Genomic DNA, 21,181 nt, shown 5'->3' with positions numbered 1-21,181 from the left:
TGTACTGTACGTAAAGCTTTGTAGGTTGCTTTTTCACATACTGTCAGATAAATTTAAGGAAATTTCAGACTGGGAATTGTGCTGCAAAAGAAAAAAAATAAAGTGCTACTGCTGATAGCGACAAGGTGACTGAGACACTTAGGAATCCGTTTCGCATTAAATATTCTTCCGAAACATCATTTTAATGATTGAAGAGTGTATAGATAAACTCCTTTTGAAAAAGCAACCTCTATTGCTTGTTGCTGGGCATTCGGTTTGCTAGCCATTTCTAGTTAAGGTAAACAACTCTTAGAATATACATAGCCTTAAAGCTCCACCTATGATTAGTGCCATAGGGTAAATTCTAAAATTCTACAGTTCTTGAATTCTGGAATTTCAAAGTTAAAGGTTGGTTTGTACTTTAAGGCCTATGTACATTTTCAGCCCCCATTTTGGCTGTTGGTGTCATGGACAGTCTTGGGCAGATGTTGTACCCTTTGCCTTACCACGGGGTGGTGGGAAAGAGGCTTTGGGAGCGGTGAGAATGGGGTTCAGATTCCAGCCCTGCTGGGGACAGCCAGCTCAGACCTTGAAGTGATCGCGTAGCTCCTCTGAGCCTATGTTTTCTCATTTATAAAATAGGATGCGTCCTCCTGGGGCGGGTCTGAGGGTTCCCCGTTGGAAGTGCTTAGCACACGTTTTAACTCAGAGCCCTCCCTGGAAGCAGGGGCTCCCTTCTCCCTGCGCCTTTTCGGCTGCTCCTTGCTTGCTGCCAGCTCTGTGCTAAGGAGCTTGCTAGGACTCAGCCCACAGCAGCACCTCTCCTTCCCAAGTCCTCCTCGTTTCTTCTGGCCTGCAGAGTGCCCAGGTCAGCCCCCTCCTCGTGGTAGGGAGGGGAGTGGGTGAGCCTGGCCCACAGCAGGGTTGGTGCCCTCCTGCTGGGAGTGCAGAGGAGGTCTTATTTACCAAGGTGCACCACACGCCCGGCACCATGCTCTGCCTGATTCAGACTTTTGCATCACTCTTGGCACCAAATCAGTCTTGGGAAGGGATGGATGGCTTCATTCTCTCAGGACATGTGCGCCCCACCCCCGGCTATCTAGCTAGGTGGTGTGGGAGGGAGAGGGAGACTCAGGGCTAGGATGCCTAAGCCCGCTTCTCTCCCAGTGTTCTGGGTCCCCCTCCACCCAGCGCCTGGAGCTATTAATAGCACCTTAAATGAGATGGGTGTGAGTGAGATCCCAGCTGCCCACCCCAGTGGGACTCTGGCACACTGTGGGGGGTGGTTTGGGGGGCAGAACAATATATTAGCAAACACTGATGCAGTGCTTACTATGTGCCAAGCACCGTTCTTAGTAATTTACATAATGCATATGTATTAATTCATTTAATATAGATAGGTACTATTATGATCCTATTTAAGAGATAGGGAAACTATGGCGGCACAAAGGGATTAAAAACTTCCCCAAGTTCACACACTTGGTAAGCGGTGGAGCTTGTGAAGGGCATGATGCCTTGGGACCTGGGGTTTGTTCCTTCCTGTCTTGTCCTCAGATCTCCTTGCTGGTGAGCTGCGCTTCAGGCCCCAGCCTCTGTTTCTCTCCTTTTCTCCGGCTCACCTAGGCTTAGGATGCTGATTACTCCTGAGTCTTTTCATGTGGCCCCATGATGGAAGATTTGGTGGGGGATATAAGGGGCACCATCCTCTTCCCTCCACGTCCCGGCAAAGACAGGCATGGAACAGTATTTTTTTTTTTAATTTTATTGGTGTATTGTTGATTTACAATGTTGTGTTAGTTTCAGGTGTACAGCAAAGGGATTCAATTATACATCTACATGTATTCATTCTTTTTTAGATTCTTTTCTCATTTAGGTAATCACAGAATATTGAATAGAGTTCCCTGTGCTGTCCTTGTTGTTTATCCATTCTGTGTATACTAGTTTGCATCCCAAATTCCCACTCCATCCCTCCCCCACCCCGTTCCCTCTTGACAACCACAAGTCTCTTCTCTGTGAGTCTGTTTCTGTTTCATAGATAAGTTCATCTGTATCATTTTTTTAAGATTCCATGTATAGATGATATCATATGATATTTGTCTTTCTCTTTCTGACTTACTTCACTTAATATGACATTCTCTGGGTCCATCCATGTTGCTGCAAGTGGCATTATTTCATTCTTTTTAATGGATGAGTAGTATTCCATTGCATATATATACCACGTCTTCTTTATCCATTCATCTGTTGGCAGGCATTTAGGTTGCTTACATATCTTGGCTATTGTAAATAGCGCTGCTGTGAACATTGGGGTGCATGTGTCTTTTGAATTAGAATTTTCCTCTTTTCTGGATATATGCCCAGGATTGGGATTGCTGGATTGCATGGTAATGGAACAGTATTTTGGGAGAGCTCCCACAGCTCCCTCATTGCCACCATTACCCTAGAGGTTCCTCCCCAGGCAATGGGCTCTGTGGCCTGGTCCCTGGCCCCCCGCCACACTTGGTAGGTAGGTGACCTTGCCTATTGCATTGCAATCTAGCACATGCAACAGTTGACCTTCTCTACAGAGCAAGGGAATTTCAGATGCAAACTAAAAGGGGGCCGAGGCAAGTTGCAGTATCCATTCCAGGCTTAGCATGGACTTAAAATATTTTATAATCCCTTTCAGGCATTCCTTGTCTCAGGGCCTGTGGCTTTTTGGTGGGAAGACCCTTCTTTCCTTCAGACGTGAGCCCTCAAGGCTGTGGTTCTGGGCCCTTTCGCCTCCACTGTCCTTGTCCAGGCCAAAGAGGTAGGAGCCTTTCCCACGTGACTCTTGGCTTCTGGTTGAACCTGCTGTGTTCCTCTGCTGGTGGCCCCTGGCAGCACCCGGGGAATCCTGTTTTCTTTCCCTGACTCTTCTCTGGCTCAGAGCTCAGCAGCCCCCTTGCTGATCTTTACTTAGCCCGGTACTCCAGATTAGCACATTCTTCCTTTCCTCTCTCCAGGCTTCTGTACCCCACAGCTGTCTACAAAGTCTCTTTGGCTCTTAATGGCTTTGCCCCTGTGACGTCAGCCAGCCTGTCCTCCTGACTGGATTGAAGGTCTAGCCTTCATTGCGTGGACTGGTTTTTATATCCATTCAAGGATTTCTGATAAATACATACCTGGCTGTCAATTACCAGTCTTCATGGGAAATTCTTACTATGTTTCTCTTAGAATTTAAAAATACTTGCTCTTTCCAATTTTCTTATTTTGCCACATTGAATCCAGTTTTACAGATGAGGAAACCCATTTCAGAAAGGTAGATTGGCTTGCCTGACACAAGCTGGGAAGTGCAGAACTGGGATGCAAATTGTGTGCGATTCCCAAGACCAGGTTTGTTGTGCTAGGCCAATCAGCTCCTCTGCCCGGTAGGGAATTGTGTGTAAACCTGGAGGTGGAATGTGAACCCAGGCGTTCTGGCTGTAGATTCTCTTTTACCTAATGCCACACACGCCAACGTGTCTATAGCAAAGAGAGCAAGCAGAACCTGAGGTGCGTGCTCTGAGTTTAGGAGGGGCCGAGGGGCATGCACTTGGGTTTGGGCCTTGGTGTGTCCTCATTTAGCACAGCTGTGGTTGGTTACAGCACAGAGCTGGTTTCCAGGCGGTGGTCACAGGGCTGCAGACTGAAACCCAGCCTATAGTCTTGCTGGTGACTTGTATATATCAGGGTTTCTTGGTTGTATCAGGATGTTCCAGCCTCAACTCAGAGGTGATGGAGAGGGCCCCTGTGCAGTTGCAGTTATGCTGATGGTTTACAGTGGTGAGTGCCTTCCTGATAACAAGCACACTTAGAGGTATTCTTTCATTAGATGCTTGCAATGGCTCTGTGAGGGAGGGGGCCAGGCAGGTATTTTAACCCCCAACTTACAAATGTGGAACAGGCTCAGAAAGGTAATAGCCTCTCCAAGGCTATGCAACCAGAAATTGACAAATTCCAGACCAAGCCCAAGTCTCTCATGATTGTAAATCCAATGACCTCATGTTGCCTCTGAGTAAATTTGACAACTTCAATTCTTCCTCTCTGGGCTTCAGTTCCTATGTGCCTGTAGGGGGCGATAGAGGTCTTTCTATTTTGGGTGCTCTGAGAACTTTTTCTCTTGAACCCTTTGAACTTATCAGTCTTACAGCACATTATCTCAGGATTAGAAGCATTTTCTGTGTGTCTACCTCCCCTCATGCCCTCACCCCCCAGTTTGAGTTCTTTCAGATTGGGACTCTTCTATTTGATCTTGACATCTAGCACAGTGTGTGGCCTAGTAGGAGCTCAATAAATGCTTGTTGAATTGAAACACATGCAAATGAAATTGGCCAGCGTCTCCTCCTCCTTCTCATAGTGCATGGGAAAGGAAAATAACCTTTTTCCTTGGTCCATCCAAATAAATGAAGTTGAAGGTGGCAAAACTCAGGACCTGTGCAGTGTCCTTAGATGGCCACCAGGTGGCAGTGTGACCCCATGGCGACCTTGTCTTCTGCCCGCTCCCTAGGAGACTGAATTATCTTGGCCCCTGTTGGGGGATTGCCTCTGCAAAGCCAGTTTGCATTTGGTGATCTGAGACTGACAAGTCTCGGTCTCTGCCCCTCCTCTGAAAGTTGCGTGTTATCGTGGAAAAGGTTTACGCTTTGGAATCCACCAGGCCTGGTTTCCAACCCCGGGCTCTGCCTTTCCCCAGGAACTGAGCCTGGGACACACTACTTCTCTGAGCCTCAGTTTCCACATCCTGTAAAATGGGCAGCCGTTGTACAATTAGAAAAGGACCAGCGTATCATAGACCATAGCATAACTGAATGTTAGTTTTATTTTTGGAAATTCCTGTGTTTGCTTTTCCCTGCCCTCTGTAATCTGGCTCCGTCCTGGCCATCTGATCTTACTCACCAAGCTTCGTGCCCTTTCCAGAAGGTCTCTTAGTGCTCCTGATGCATCACCCACCACCCCAGGGTACCTCTCGGTACCAAGATGACTGCCGTGGCACCAGGTGTCATATGCAGGAGAGATGGTGTGCATTCCTTGTGCTCCTTTTAAGAGGCCTCTCAGCAGACTTCCTATAAAGTTCTTCTTGACCAGTGTCAGGTCTTAGTAAAGGGCCTGGCTTAGACTAGTCAAGATTCAGCCCTTCAGGACAGGAATAAAGACGCAGACGTAGAGAATGGACTTGAGGACACGGGGAGGGGGAAGGGTGGGCTGGGACGAAGTGAGAGAGTGACATGGACATATATATACACTCCCAAATGTAAAATAGATACTAGTGGGAAGCAGCCGCATAGCACAGGGAGATCAGCTAGGTGCTTTGTGACCACCTAGAGGGATGGGATAGGGTGGGAGGGAGGGAGACGCAAGAGGGAGGAGATATGGGAACATATGTATATGTATGGCTGATTCACTTTGTTATAAAGCAGAAACTAACACACCATTGTAAAGCAGTTGTACACCAATAAAGATGTTAAAAAAAAAAAAGATTCAGCCCTTGAGGCAGGTGAGGGCGCCAGGCTGCTTTAATACCCCTGGCCACCTGGTCCATGGAAGAAGAGGGGACAAGGACGAGGCCCGTGAGTTAAGTAACTTGCTCAAGATTGCAGATCTAGTAAGAACCAGGATTCAAACCACACCGGGCTGACTCCTGCGGCTATCTGTTGGTTGAAAGGACATTGCTCGGGATTTGATACGCTGGCTTTAGGGATCTTGGAGGTACCTTTTCTAACTGATCTGGAGTCTCCCCTGTCTCTAGGCCCCTTTCCATTGTTGTTTGGGTTTTTCTCGGTCTGTCTTTCTGCCCAGGTGTCCTTTACCCTCTGTCTCCCAATGCTCAACTCTGCTCACCTTCTGGAATAGACTTCATGCCCACAGCTGGGCCTTTCCCCTGAATGGTCAAGGGTGGTCTCAGAGTAGCTGTCGAGACCCCACGAGGGGTCATCTTGAGGTTCCTTTTAGAGCAGATGAGGGAGCTGCAGAGCTCTGAGTCGGGGCTTAGGAGAAGGAAGTGCAGGGAAAGTGCTAAGGGCTGGTGTTGGACCTGGGTAGGGAGAGTCGGTGGTGTGTCGGTGGGGATGCGGGCGAGTGCGTGGGCCAGGCCTTGTGGTAGGTGCAGGTGGTGCAGCAGCCGGCTGCCCCGCTGAGGTTACTCAGGAGGCACTTGGCTTGCAGATGCTGCAGGACTGCCCCAAGGCCCGCCGGGAGGTGGAGCTGCACTGGCGGGCCTCCCAGTGCCCACACATTGTGCGGATCGTGGACGTCTATGAGAACCTGTACGCGGGGAGGAAGTGCCTGCTGATTGTCATGGAGTGGTGAGCAGCCCTCCCGCTTTACTCCTGGCCCAGCCTCATCCCACTCCCCACCCAGGCCCCACCTTCTGAGGACTGCCGGGTGGGGACTCTGAAGCTTAAAATGTAGACGCCTGATTTTTGGAGGGGCGGTGGGGAGAGTGCTAGTGGGATGCTATGTTCTCAGATCTGACTGTGGCTTTGTTTCAGTTTGGATGGTGGAGAACTCTTCAGCCGAATCCAGGACCGAGGAGACCAGGCATTCACAGAAAGAGGTAGAAAGGGTCTGTTGTGGGGCCTGGGCTCGGGCAGGCAGGGGCACGGGGTGTCTGAAGGGGCTCTTGTGAGAGGTGCGGAGGCCTGCTGCCTTCTCCGGCTCGCCGCTGGGGCCTTCTTCCTCAGCTGAGCCAGGGCTGCTCCTCATTCCCTGGTTTCTGGGGGGCGGGGGTGGACGTAGGGAGCCTTAGGCTGTGTGGGGGGGATTGGTGTATTGGGTGTTCAAACCTAATGACACATCTTGTGACTCCCGCTTGTGACTTCCCGCTCCCCCATTCCCTCTTCTCTGCAGAGGCATCAGAGATCATGAAGAGCATCGGCGAGGCGATCCAGTACTTACACTCAATCAACATTGCGCATCGGGATGTCAAGGTACCGGCTGTTCTTTTTGCCCCCCCCCAGTCCCCCCAACTCAGGTGCCATGGAGGCCATAGGGGTCAGGGTCGTGGTGACCCTAGGGAGGGTCCCCAGAGTCATCCTGCATCCCCGCTGCCTGGTTCCTGAGCGAGAGTGGGGCGGAGTGCCACTCTCTACCCCGCAGGCCCTGCCCTCGCTGGGCAAACCCCCACCCCAGTCATGAAGCCTTGTGAGGCCACCCTCACCCTGCGGTGCTCCTCAGCCACACCTCACCACCGCACCTTCGGTCTCTGTGTCACTGCAGTGTTCACTGCGGTTCTCTGCATCAGGGTCCGACTCCCATGCACGCTGTAAGCTCTTGGGAGGCAGGGAGCTGAGGGTCCTCACCGTCAGCTGTGCAGATCACAGGGGCTGGACAAATGTTGTTGAATGGAGGCAGAAAGGAAGGAAGGGAGGAAGGGAGGGAGGGAGTGATAGCCCCTCACAGGTTCAGCAGAGGTTCTATTTATTTCTCTCTCTCTCTAGCCTGAGAATCTCTTATACACCTCCAAAAGGCCCAACGCCATTCTCAAACTCACTGATTTTGGCTTTGCCAAGGAAACCACCAGCCACAACTCTCTGACCACTCCTTGTTACACGCCATACTATGTGGGTAAGTCCAGAGGAGGCCTGGGGAGCTTGTCTTCCCCAGAGCTTTTCTCAAGCCCTCCTCTTGCCGGTCTCAGGGCCACAGGTCCTAGGAGAGTTGAATCCTCAGGCCCTTTCTAGCACTGGTTCTGATGTGACCTGACCCAAAGTAGGGCTCGTCAGAACTCAGCTGGGACTGAAGCATTACAGGAAATTATCTGCCTGAGATTATGGGTGGGATTTTGCACACACGCACGCTTTTCCTGAGTAGAGCTGTCATTCCCATCAGATTCCCAGTGGAGTCTGGGATGCAGATTTGGTTCAGGAGCCCCAGCTGACTGGCACAGAATAAACTCTCAAAACGTGTTTGTCAAATTAAGTGGCAGTCTGAAATGCTCTTGCAGTTTAAGACTTGTTTTATCTTGAGATTCTAGCCCTAGGGCTCTCTTGGAGAAGGGTCTTCTGGTCTCCTTTGTCCAGCCCTGGGTCTGGGCTATGACTGTTCCCCTTCCCAGCCCAGCTAAGGTCCCATCAAGATGGGCTGAAGGGTTGGATGGGGAGCACCAGCCACCGAGGAACTGCGGTGGATCCCAGTGTTCTGAGGGCCAGGCCCACCCACGCTGACCTTTGGTTTGCAGCTCCAGAAGTGCTGGGCCCAGAGAAGTATGACAAGTCCTGTGACATGTGGTCCTTGGGTGTCATCATGTACATCCTGTGAGTGCGTGGGGAGGGGCCTGGGGGAAGTGGGGCAGGGCTGGGATGAGAAGAAGAGGCAAAGATTAGCGTTCCCCTTCTGGATGGGAGATGGCCTGAGAATCCCCTGCATGTCCCCGTCTCTCTGTGTTTAGTGGATTCTGACAGCTAAATGTTATAAATTAGCCTATGGGCAGGAAAATGTGTGGTTTAGATACTGTTGCATTCCCGGGCCCTGTCCTTGACTTTGTATATTGTACCTGAGTCAGTGAGTCCCAATTTCTCTGTGACCTTTGCAAGAAGAAGCCTGTGTCGCGCTCTAGTCCTGGTGCAGGACCCTAAATAACATCAGCTCTGTCCCTCTCTTCCCACTTCCTCTCGGCTCAGGCTGTGTGGGTATCCCCCCTTCTATTCCAACCATGGCCTTGCCATCTCTCCGGGCATGAAGAGTCGCATCCGAATGGGCCAGTATGAATTCCCCAACCCAGAATGGTCAGAAGTATCAGAGGAAGGTAGAGAACCCACGTGTACATGTGCGTGTGTGCAGGTGTGCGTGCGTGTGCAGGGGCGGTCTCACGTGGGTGGCGTGGCTGTGGATCTGCACCTGGCCCACAGCTGCTGTGTACGTCCTGTCTGTGTGAAGGGCCTGTGGCAGAGCTGGGGTATGGGGCGCGTGGGGCTGTCAGGGCTGGTGCCGTAATGGTCTTCAAGGCTAGCTCCTTGGGTGGACTGTGTCCATGCCCCTTTGAATCTGTTTTTTCCCTGAAAACTGTGGGAAGGAGAAGCAGAAGGGGGGTGGCCCCTTAGCCATCTCTGTCCCCTCCCTGCACCTCGCTTTCCCCCACAGTGAAGATGCTCATCCGGAACCTGCTGAAGACAGAGCCCACCCAGAGGATGACCATCACCGAGTTCATGAACCACCCCTGGATCATGGTAAGCCTGGCAGGCTGGAGGGGCCTGGGTTCACGTGGACTGTCCCTTGGGGCTCCACCCCACCCAGGCTTTCACCCTGACCCTTTTCTTTGTCCCCAGCAATCAACAAAGGTCCCTCAGACCCCACTGCACACCAGCCGGGTCCTGAAGGAGGACAAGGAGAGGTGGGAGGACGTCAAGGTGAGGGCACCACGGGCCAAGAGGGGCTCAGAGGGTGCGTGCCGAGGTGCTTGGGTGTGAGAGGCGCTGGCCCAGAGGGGTTGCTTCTGTACTCGCTCACCCCAGGGGGGCTCTGTTACAACAGGAACAGCGGCTCTGAGCCACTTCCCTGCTGGGTTGTGGGCAGAGGTTGTGTGTTTGGTCTAAAGTTGGCCGTGGCTGTTTTCTACAAGCCCTCTACTGTCTGGGTCTCTAAAGGGACCTGAAAGGTCATCTGGTACCATCTCCTCACTTTGCAGATGAGGAAATTGACGCCCAGAGTGGGGGTGACCTGGTCAAGGTCACGCAGCTAGTGATTGGCTGGGGCAGACATGAACCCAGGTCTCCTGACTCCTGGTCGGCGCTCTTTCTGCCTTCCCGTGGGGCCGCTGGAGGGCTCTAGGAGAGCGCTGGCAGCACGGTGGCCAGGCTCTGTTGACCCAGCCCTGGGCCCATCACCCAGCCTGCCCTCTGTCTCCTCTGCTCCCACCCGTCACCCGCATCCTGCCCTTGCTTTGCCTGTCGCCTCTCACGGCTCTCTCGGTCACTGCCCCCCCAGGAGGAGATGACCAGTGCCTTGGCCACGATGCGGGTCGACTATGAGCAGATCAAGATAAAAAAGATTGAAGACGCATCCAACCCTCTGCTTCTGAAGAGGCGGAAGAAAGCTCGGGCCCTGGAGGCCGCGGCCCTCGCTCACTGAGCCGCTGGGCCCGTCCTGCTCCACTGGAGGACAAGCAATAACTCGTGACCTGAATCTATTTTTTAAATGAAGAGACACAGAACTGTTCACTCCCACCTCCCCTCCTCCTCAGCCTCATGGAGCCCGGACCTCGTCATAGGCTGAATTCTGCCTTTGGTTCTGGCCACCCCTGAGAGGGAGAGCCTGGAAGGCTGGGAGGGTGTGGAGAGAAGGAGCAAGGTGCTCTTGAACCTGTGCTCATTTTGCAGTTTTATCAATAATTTGACTTAGAATTTTTATGAAACTTCTTTTATTGTTCTTGCCCTCATTCCTGCTCCTTCCCCCCAGACCCTTTCCTGTCTGGATACTACAAGGGTTTGGGGTTTGTTAAAGGGTATTTGTGGAAACTCTTATAGGGGGCGTCCCTGTGTCGTGCCACCAGCCCTCTAATTTCCCCACTACAGCCCCAGGTCCCCGCTGGCTGAGGCCTTCCGGGAGCTGCAGGCCGTGGAGGGCTGGGGCCAGGAGGCCACCCACCTCCTCTGCTGAGCCCTCAGACGTCACCGGTGTGCCAGACGGATAGGAGTGAGTGTGGTTGTGTGTGCGCGTGTGTGCCCGTGCCCGTGTGCCTGGATCAGTGCCTGGGCCTGTGCATTTGAGGGGCCAGGGGCAGGCAGGGCTGCAGAGGGAGGGCCTCCGTTGGGGCTCAGGAACTGTCTCCCTCCTCAGGCCTGCCCTGCCCGCGCTGGCTTTGCCAAAGTGCCTGGGAAGCGTGTCCAGATTCTGAGCCAGGCCGTCCGTGCCTGCCTCTGTGAGCGGGTCCTGGGAGGTGGAGAGGAGTGACTTAGCACTGGCACAGCGACCAGGAAGGCTGGAGCCCCGCCCAGGACCCCACTCCGCGCTGAGTGCTGGTCCTGGTCCTCCAAGGCGCTCATCTGCCACGTCATCTCTCTGCTTCCCCTTCCTGCCACTATTAACCCGTTCGTGTTTATTTTCTTACATTTTTGCTGTTTCTCAACAGGCCCACTCTCAGCCCGCGTGGGTGAGCCTGGGCAGTCGATGAGTGACACAGAGCTGCTGCGTTTCCTGTGCCTCCCGGGCTCTGGGGCATCGGCAGCACCCCCTGGTGGGCAAAGACAGCACCACTCTTGCGGCCCTCCTGCAGATCGCCATCGTGCGGCCTAGCGGGTGGGCGGGGGAGGCTTCACACCAAAGATGTCCCGATCCTGCCCCCTCCCCATCAGCCCCTTCCCCCCGACCCCAAACAACTCAGCGTCATATGTCCAGGCCAGTGGGGGGGAGGGGGGAGGGGGGTAGGGCCCTCCCTCCCCAGTATTAATTTGCAGCAGTGTGGGGAGAGGTCCTCTGTGCCATGGTCCCTTGGGGCAGGGGTGACAGTAATGCTTCAGCTTTCATCTCCCTCAGGGGCAGGGTTGGGGGGCGCACCCAGGGTCTTCTCTGGGTGTGAGGGAAGGGCTCCGAGTGCCCGCGGCACCTCCCGTCTCTGATGGCGTGTCCAGCACTCAGATTGTTGTAAACTCTTGTTGTTTTGTATGAGCAAAATTGTCTTTACTAAACAGATTTAATAGTTGAAAGGTTTTCTTTCTCTTCCTTCGTGGGGCTCAGCCCCTTGACCCCCCGCCTGTCCTCTTTCCGCACGTGGAGAGCGGTTCTGTGAGTTGGGAGGGCAGAGTCCGTGTGTCCTGGGAGAGGAGGGGAGGGCTCCCGGGCGAGAGGCTGAGGGCCTGGCCGGGACCTGGTATGGGGACACGGAGAGCAGGGCCGGTGCCCACCACGGTGTGGGGAGCCCACGCTCTTTTGCCAAGCATTGAATCAGGAGCCAAGCTGCTTCTCAGCCCAGTTCCTCGACTTGTTTAGCCACAGTCAGGCGCTGACACCCTCAGCCTGGGGGGCTGGCTGGTGTGAGGATTGTGAAGAAGTTGCTGGTGGTGAACTGGTTCAGATCCTGGGAAAGAGTCCGGAGGAGCAGGTTGGTGTAGTTCCTGAAAGTTCCAGGAGGAGGTGATAGGGGTCAGGCAGAAGCCAGAATACCTCAGACCTGGAAGAGGCCTCAGGGCTCCTATGACCCACTCCCCTCGATTCACAGATGAGAAGGCTGAGGCTCAGAGGTGGGGTATCTGAGACACACAGTGAATTGGTTCGCGGTGGGGCCCAAGGTAGAAATCGGTCTATTGACCCCACTGCTCTCCCTCCCAGGCAGATGGAAAAATGGTCGTCGATAAGTTCAACTGCATTTTCTCACTGGATCCTCAGAGCCGTCAGGGAGAAAGGCAAGGCAGGATGGTTATCCCTGTTTTATGAGCGAGGAAACCGACCAAGGGAGTGAAGGGATGTGCTGGGGATCCCAGAGCTAATGGGTTTGGACTAGAACTCAGGATCCCAAGGCCTGGGGTGGTCTCATCCTCAGACCTGGTCTCCTGCCTGGAGGAGAGCCTGCTCATCCCCCCCGTCATCAGTGGGATCGCATCCCCCCTGCTCGGGTTTGTGGCAGAGGCAGGGCATGCCTGGGGCCCCGTGGCCTCCCCCTCACAACTCCTGAATGTGGCTGGCTCCTACCTTGAAACTCTGCCCATCACTCTAGAAACCACCATTCGAACGAACCAGCATGAGGTTTTGCTTTCAGAGAAATCCAGTCATGTTGTCTGTGCTTATGTGGGTATCAGAGGTGATTGATAAGAACTCGGGGGAAGAGGGGATAAGGGGTGGTAGGGCGGGAATTGGGGTACAGGGGAAGGGCGTTATCAGTGCTCTGCTGTCTTTGGAGGCCATGTTAGTTTTCTGTTGCTGTTGTAATACGTTTCGTGGCTTAAAACACAAATGTAATATGTTAGATTTATGAGGTCAGAAGTCTGATATAGTCTCCCTGGTCTAAAATCTAAGGTCTCAGCAGAGCTGTGTTCTGGAGGCTCTAGCAGATTCTCTTGCCTTGCGTTTCCAGCTTCCAGAGTTTTCCCCATTCCTTGGCTCACTGCCCTCTTCATCCATCTTCAAGGGCAGCAACATCGCATCTCTCTGACCTTCTGTTGTCGCATCTCTCTAACCTAGGCAGGAAGGAGCCTCCACTTTTAAGAACCTGTGTGATTAGACTGGGCCTACCCAGATAATGCAGGAGGTCCTTCACCTCAGTCCCACCCGTAGAGTCCCTTTGCCATGTAAGGCCACATGTTCCCCGGTCCAGGGATTGGGATGTGAACATCTGTAGGGCCGCTGCTCTGCCACAGAGGCCCATCTCACAGCCCTCTCATCCTCTTGCCCCACACGTTAACACTTGTGTTTTCCTTCCTCCTCCATCTAGGTCAGCCCAGTTCACAAAACTGGATCTGACATTCAGGGAAGGTGGCTGGGATGAAGGGCAGGAGGGGCCTGGCTTGATGAGTGGGGTCTTGCCATGACTTTCTACTCTCTCCACGCCCCTGACCTTCCACACTGGTGTGGCCCTGTGATTCTTTGTCTCTAGGAAGAACTTAAGCTCCTTCTGCTAAACTCCCAGGTGGGATGGCAGTGGAACTTTTGTGCCTAAAGGCAGATGCTGGCTTGCATGGTTCCAGGGGGCAACAGGAGATGGTTCTTGAACACCCTTCAGCGGTGTGAGATGTAAGGAGGGCTTATGGACACTTGCAGGTACCTAGGAAGCACTGGTGCTGTGCTGGGCTCTTTCCCTTGATCTCATCACCATCATAAAAGCCCTCTGACAGAGTCAGTCTAGCCTCCAGTTTACCTGTAAGAAAACTCAGCATCAGAGAAGTAAAGTGGCTCTCCCAAGGCCTCATGACTAAGCAGAGGTCAATCTGACTTGGGTCTCCTGCTTCCAAGTTTAGAGTTTCTTAAAAAACACCACCACCACCAAAGTCCTCTTGATGAGGGAGCGGGGAAGGGAGGCCAAGCAGGGAGACAGCTGGATTCTTCTCCACTGAGTAGAGGTGAATTTCCTTTTCTAGGGAATGGGGGTGGCACTCCTAGGCCCTGTGACTGTTGAGGAATGCAGCAAGATGATGGATTTAAATGTTTGGTCAGGGGCCAGGTGGCCTTTATCACTATTGGTGTCCTACCCTCTGGTGGGCTGCCCTGCCCAGAGGACACAGGGAAGCCCAGGTTTGGAGCAGGGTTGGTGGTCTAGGCTGAGTCCATGTTCCTGTCAGCTTGAGGGCATCACCTGTGCCTTGGGGTGAGGAGGCAGTTGGGTTGGTAAACAATAACAGAAAATTTGGGGGGTTTTCCTTTTTTTTTTTTTGCGGTACGCGGGCCTCTCACTGTTGTGGCCTCTCCCTCTGCGGAGCACAGGCTCCGGACGCGCAGGCCCAGCGGCCATGGCTCACGGGCCCAGCCGCTCTGCGGCATGTGGGATCTTCCCAGACCGGGGCACGAACCCGCGTCCCCTGCATCGGCAGGCGGACTCTCAACCACTGCGCCACCAGGGAAGCCCTGGGGTTTTCCTTTGACTGGGTTGGAGACAGGAAACACGGAGGGCTGGGAATGACAGTGGGTAGAGTGGGTAGGTTGGCCTACTCAGGGTGCGAAGGAAATTCAGTTATTCAAGGGAGGAGGATGGAGTTGGAGAGGCTGGGGAAAGTGGCTGTCTCACCCACCCCTGGTGAATGTAAAACTGCTGGGTGCTCTCCAGGGGGCCAGAGGGGGCTGGAGGAGGCTTTGGGAGCCAGCCTCTGATCAGCCCCAGGGATACAGCCTCTCTCTGGCTCTGTCTCTTGAAGCCCATGTTTAGGGGCCACCCCAGGGAGAGGCTGGCTGAGTTGGGGAGTAGCCATTCTTTGGAAGGGACACCAGGCTCTGGTGGGGCCTTTTGGTGGACTCATTTTCCTTTCCCTGCACTCAGTCGGACCCAACATACTAAATCACCAAATAAATACCCAGGCACTTACTATATGTGCTATGCTTCGGGAAAAACCAAGTGTAAGACCCAGTTGCTGCCCAGCGAGATACAAAATCTGCGTGCAACCATCAGAGGCCTTGTCTTTTCTTTCTCTGTATCCGGAGGCCTGGACACATACTTTGTGGTCTGAGTCGATCCATTCAAAACTGCCCCAGCCCAAGTGGCCTCTTAGGGTCCTAGAGGGTTTGAGACTGGAGGGATGAGTGAAGTCAGAAGATCCTGGATCCTGGATCCTCATCTCCTGTTGGACGAAGCCCTCCATGCATGCCTTGCTCAGGACAACAAGGGTCGATCCTCCCTGACCCAGGCACAGGAGGATGACACGTGGCCATGCCAGGACTTCAAGAGGAGGGAAGCACTGTCCGGGTGTGCAGGGCTACGGCCCCTCCCCCAAACAGGCCGCCCTTTGCAGTGTCAGTGCCTTGGCCTCCTGGGCCCGAGCTGTTCTTTGAGACTCCCTCCAGGAACAGAAATGGCACGTTCCGATTCAGCTCGTCTCGAGCACCTGCCATGTGCCACACCCAGCGCTTGGGACTTCGGGGAGACACAGCTGAGTTAGAAGTGGGTCCAGCTCTCCTGGGACGCAGAGGCATAGGTGGGGGTTAGTATGATGGAAGGCAGGGAGGATCAACGCTTTCATGGGACAGGGACAGAGCAGGGGGCCTCAGTGGGGAGGGTAGAGCTTTTCTGGCGGAGACTCAGGAGGCCTTCAAGCTGGCAAATTCGACAAATTTGATGGTAGAAAATGAGGGTAGAAAATGAGCATGGTGGAGGTGTTGCCGTCAGATTTCTGCTCCGGTTTCTGCGGAGTAAGAGTCAGCTCTTTCTAGTTTCACCCCTCTGTCTTCTGGTCTGAACTGCTGTCTGCTCATCACTTCAGCTGGACCTTTGGCCATCAGTTCTGTCCATGGGAAACCTGACTTCTCCTCAGTGGGGGGTCCTCGGTATTTTCTGTTCATTTTCTCTTTTCAGCCCCTTCAACCTGGATTCCCCTCTTTTGCCATGTTTGTTCCCCCAAAACCAAAACTTAGCCTATCAGGGATTTCCCCACATATTCTTTTTTTTAAAAAATTGAGGTATAGGTGATTGACAATATCACATAAGTTTCAGGTGTACAACATAGTGATTCACAATTTTTAAAGCTTACACTCCATTTATAGTTATATAATGTAGGCTATATTCCCTGTGCTGCTCTATAGATTATTCCCAATAGCTGCTCTATAGATTATTTTATACATGATAGCTTGCACCTCCTAATCCCTCCATCTTGCCCTTTGCTCCTTCCTTCTCTTCACCTCCGCCTATTCTTTTTTTTTTTTTTTTTTTGGCTGTGCCATGAGGCATGCGGGATCTTAGTTCCTCAACCAGGGATCAAACCCGTGCCCCCTGCAGTGGAAGCTTAGAGTCTTAACTGGACCTTCAGGGAAGTGCCGCCTGTCCCCCCCCCCAACCCCCCCCCCAGCCCAGTCTTTTAAACTAATTAGTTAATTATTTTATTTGTTTATTTATTTATTTTGGCTGCACCGCGCAGCACGTGGGAACTTAGTTTCCCGACCAGGGATCAAACCCACAGCCCCTGCAGTGGAAGCGCAGAGTCTTAACCACTGGAACCACCTAGGAAGTCCCCCCGCAAACCCCGCCACCACCACCTATTCTTAAGTTCATTACTATTTTTTTTTTTTTTTTTTTTGCGGTACGCGGGCCTCTCTCTGTTGTGGCCTGTCCCGCTGCGGAGCACAGGCTCCAGACACACAGGCTCAGCGGCCATGGCTCACGGGCCCAGCCGCTTTGCGGCATGTGGGATCTTCCCGGACCGGAGCATCGGCAGGCGGACTCTCAACCACTGCGCCACCAGGGAAGCCCTAAGTTCATTAATTTTTAAAGAATCCTTACAAGGTTATACGTTAAACTTAGATCATTTTTAGTTATGCATTTTACAGATCATTATAGAAAAGGATAACATTACATGAGATTAGGGGGTCCTGGAAAATTGGGGTGAATGGTTGTCAAGGGCTTCCTTGCCCCTCTCCCCTCTGAGTGTCACTGAAAAGCCAGAGTTCTTTGCAGGTCTTTTTCTCATCCCCATTCACCGTGGTCCCTACACCATGGGCTCCAGGTGTATTAAACCTGAAGCCCTTAGGAGCTTCCCTGTAACGAATACACATTTTAGTGTACCTAAGCTATCACACTTTTTGTCACACACCAGCATCTCAGGCCTGGAGTTACCTTGGAATGTCCATCCACACTGTGCAAGGAATAATGAGTGCTCTGAAGGGAAGTCAGTACCCAGAGCCTCTGGCCAGGAAATCTTGGCCTTCAAGCCTGTAGGATCTCAGGTGGGGCTCTGGGGGGGAGTGGCTGCTCCTGAGGCCAGGAACCTGCATGTGGTAAGTCATTTTAGGGGCCAAGCTACCATGCAAATATATTCGTTTGCATAACTTTCTTGCTCTAAGGGGCAGTGAAGTTTCCTACCCCATCCGACACCCCTGCCAGTATTTGCAAGTGAAGTACTGGAACTGGCTTTCTCCCTTTGCCATACCCCTCCCTTCATGAGTCCTCTCGTCCCCTGAGTTTTGTTTCTGTTCCCCAGGCCCTGTGTGACCAAATACTGGTCTTGACCTCTCTGATCCTAGGGTAACAGTGTTCCCGGGCCCCATGATGCAAAGTACTGCAAAAATTATGCAAATGAGTCTCCAGTCTGGGTGGCTCTGGCCCAAGCTCCTGCCAAGTTGCTGGCTCAGGTCACTGCTGCCTGGGACCATGTGAAACGTGATCTTGTTCCTTCCTCAGTTCCTGCAGCTGGTTGTCTCTTGTTCCTCAAATAGCTAGAGCCTCCTGAGGCTGTGAGGCCTTAAGGTTCAGAAAGAGCTGAGTTCTCCCAGCCCTTAGCCTCTGATTTGGAGGCCAGTGGTTCTGAATTCACCAGGCAGAGGTTTACTTTTCAAAGAAATCACAATCTCATCTGACTCTGAGAACGAGACCTTGGTTAGTTGTGACTGGAGCCTGTGGTATGGGGAGATCTGGTGTTTGTAGTAAGACCTAGAGGGGCCAGTGGCCCTCTGGCACTCAGCTGTCTCCTTTTCTGATCAGAAACCTGCTTTATGGAAATGGTCCTCATAGTGAGACTCTAATCCTACCTCTCACCCCACCCACCCACAGTGGGACGAGGGCAGGTCATTCTCTGAGCCAGTCTGCAAGGAAGAGGAAGAGGTAGATGAGGAATCCAGTTTCATCTGCCTATTCCAGGCTCTTTTTTAAAAAATTAATTAATTAATTAATTTTTGGCTGTGTTGGGTCTTCGTTTCTGTGCGACGGCTTTCTCTAGTTGCGGCAAGCGGGGGCCACTCTTCATCGTGGTGCGCGAGCCTCTCACTATCGCAGCCTCTCTTGTTGCGGAGCACAGGCTCCAGACGTGCAGGTTCAGTAGTTGTGGCTCATGGGCCTAGTTGCTCCGCGGCATGTAGGATCTTCCCAGACCAGGGCTCGAACCTGTGTCCCCTGCATTGGCAGGCAGATTCTCAACCACTGCGCCACCAGGGAAGCCCTGGTCCTGAGGATGACAGCTCACCCAGCGAAGGTGCGTGCGCAGTATCTGCTGGCTGGATGAATGCGTCTAAAGAACAACTAACACAAGCAAGTCCAATCATTCAAAGAAATTATATACACACATAATTACATGTACATACAGAGTGAAATGTGAAAGCTTTCTCCTTATAACCTCTCCTCACCTAACTATGCCAACTTCCTCTTCAGAAATAACTACTTCTAGTGGCTTGATTTTATTTTGATTTTATCCAGTCTTACCAAAAACTCTAATTATTTGTCTACATACATATATGCTTAGAAACACAGGTGAGAAATTCCTTTGAAGGCTGTAACAAGTAGCAATGAAATCATTAGGCATATTGTTCGGCAACTTGCTTTTTAAAAAAGTTGTGGTGAGAGAATTCCCTGGTAGTCCAGTGGTTAGGACTTGGTGCTTTCACTACCAGGGCATGTGTTCAATCCCTGGTCGGGGAACAAAGACCCACAAGCCACATGGCGTGGCCAAAAAAAAAAAAAAAAAATTGTGGTGAAATACACATAACATAAAGTTTACTACCACCATCTTTAAGTGTAGAGCTCAGTAGTGTTAAGTATGTTCACATTGTTGTGCAACCAATCCCCAGAACTTTTTCATATCGTCAATCAACACGCAACTTGCTTTTTTAACTTAGCATTTCTTAGTGGGTGCCCGTGACTGAACTCAGAACCATTATATTCATTTTTAACAGCCCATAGTGTGGCTATACAATAATTTATCTGCTACTGATGGATGTCTCATTTTTTTTAAACTGTTAGTATTAATGTTGCAAACATCTTGTGCAATATCTTTGTGCACATGTGTAAGGATTTCTGTAGGATAGATTTCTAGAAGTGGAATAGTTACGTCAAAGGGTATACACATTTTAGGTTTTGGTAAGCACTGCCAAAAAGACAGTATCGATTATGAATGAATGCACTTTGCATATTGTTTTCTGAATGAGAGGTCCATGAAAGGATTTGCTGCCAGCGGTGGGGTAATCTGGGGACAGAATAAGTCAGCTGAAAATAAGAGGACATTCAAAGCACTTCTCAAAACCAAAAGATGCATACCATTGGCCACATTGTGGGCGACTGGAAAAATCAGATCTGGAGGGGGCAAGGGGATTCCTAAAACCTCTCCTCACACATTAGCAGCTCTGCTCACTCAGTTATGGTTATTTGCATAAATTTTGGGTGTGTAGGCAGAATGGCTCAAAGACAATTCTGAGGTTCAGCCTTGTTCAGCCTCCTACTGGTATTTGACTTTGAGCAGGTTACCTGACCCACTCCTCAGACTGGGAAGCGAGTGTCCCAGGTGGAGCACCTAGGAGTTTGCAGTGTGCAAATGACTTTGACGTGAGATAGACTGGCGGGTGCTGTAAGAGGCCCAGAGTGCCATGGGAGGTTACCTGGGAGGCATGGCCCCTCTGACTAGGGAGAGTGGGGAAAGAAAGGCACATGGCAGAGGAGATAGCTCTAACTCAGGGTCCTAGGTGTTATGGGGGACACAGGAGACATGCAAGGATTTTTTCTTACTATTCAGGAGCTCAACCACATTTCCCCCCCAAAACCCTTTCTGTGACAGTGATTGTGTGCTCAGCCATCTGCTGATGACCGAGTCTGAGATCAGGCTTGTGACACGATGGTCAATAACTCAGATGCACACTGCACAGGAGAAAGCTTTGGAGTTATACTCAACTGGGTTCAAACTATGGACAGGTGACTTGACCTCTCTGAGCCTCAGTTTACCAACCAGTACAATGGAGATAATAATTGTGGCACCCCACAACTATTAATTAAATATTAATATTTATAATACTTAGTTATTAATTATGAGCAGGTGCCTCACAGATATCCAATTACAGCATAATCATCCAAGGGCCCCAGCTGCTTGTTCTGAAACCCATTGTTGCATCTGCACTGAGGCCATCCTCCCCTGCATCTGTCCCCAGCCAATGACTGGGCACAGCAGGGATGCTAAGGCACATGGGTTCCTGGGGGAACCAGAACTCTAGTGACTTTGGCTGGAGGACTCCCTGGCAACTCTGTGGAACCTCTAGGACTCCTGTGCCCAGACTCCTCTCCCTCGCTCCTCGATGGGGTCAGACGTGGTATGATGGCTCTCCCTGCCTGGCCTGGCTCCCACCCTATTTTCTCTCGTAAAGGCATTTCCCCTCGTAAAACATTTGCATATTTAATCCCATTTTGTCATCTGCTTCTCGGAGGACCCAGACTAACAAAATAATATCACTGACCTCATTCAGTTGTGAGGAACAAATGAAAAACTGTGTAAGAGACATGTAAAAGCTTGAGCATAACACCTGGCACACAGCACTCGTTATTATGTATCATAGGAAGTAGTCTTATTATTGTATCAGTGCAAGCAGGTTGACTTAACTAAAAAGGAGAGTTTGGGTTTGGGAATCTGGAAATGTGTCTTCCTGCCCCTTCCCTTATCTATTCCTTTTGAGCTCTCTCTTCCTGCTGACCCATGCCCTTTCATAACAGTGGCAGCTGTGCCAGCAGTGTCTTGGACTGGCACCCGTTGCTTTCTGCCTGGGTGAAGGTGATTAACACTGGGTGGCTTTGGTTGAGCAAGTCTGCTATAGGGTCTGGGGCAGGGCTGTTCGGACCCACTGGATCTGTTGCTCTTCAGCCCGCAAAGAGGACCCCCACCCATGCTGG

General features: G+C 51.8%; 1 protein-coding gene across 1 annotated transcript in view; it reads left to right on the top strand.

Annotated features, from left to right (window-relative positions):
* Nucleotides 1-11,618, top strand: part of MAPKAPK2 (MAPK activated protein kinase 2) — a 45,227-nt gene extending 33,609 nt beyond the window's left edge. The window contains exons 2-10 of the mRNA XM_082664421.1: nt 6,142-6,281; nt 6,468-6,532; nt 6,826-6,905; nt 7,416-7,542; nt 8,156-8,231; nt 8,598-8,722; nt 9,058-9,143; nt 9,243-9,323; nt 9,901-11,618. Of these exons, the coding sequence (XP_082520547.1) occupies nt 6,142-6,281; nt 6,468-6,532; nt 6,826-6,905; nt 7,416-7,542; nt 8,156-8,231; nt 8,598-8,722; nt 9,058-9,143; nt 9,243-9,323; nt 9,901-10,044 (924 nt within the window). The 3' untranslated portion in view covers nt 10,045-11,618. The remainder of the gene's footprint in view (nt 1-6,141; nt 6,282-6,467; nt 6,533-6,825; nt 6,906-7,415; nt 7,543-8,155; nt 8,232-8,597; nt 8,723-9,057; nt 9,144-9,242; nt 9,324-9,900) is intronic.
* Nucleotides 11,619-21,181: the final 9,563 nt, after the last annotated feature.

This window comes from Grampus griseus (assembly GCF_964374135.1).
Source record: "Grampus griseus genome assembly, chromosome: 1".
In the NCBI taxonomy this organism is placed as follows: domain Eukaryota; kingdom Metazoa; phylum Chordata; class Mammalia; order Artiodactyla; family Delphinidae; genus Grampus; species Grampus griseus.
This window is presented reverse-complemented; position numbering and strand designations above follow the sequence as displayed.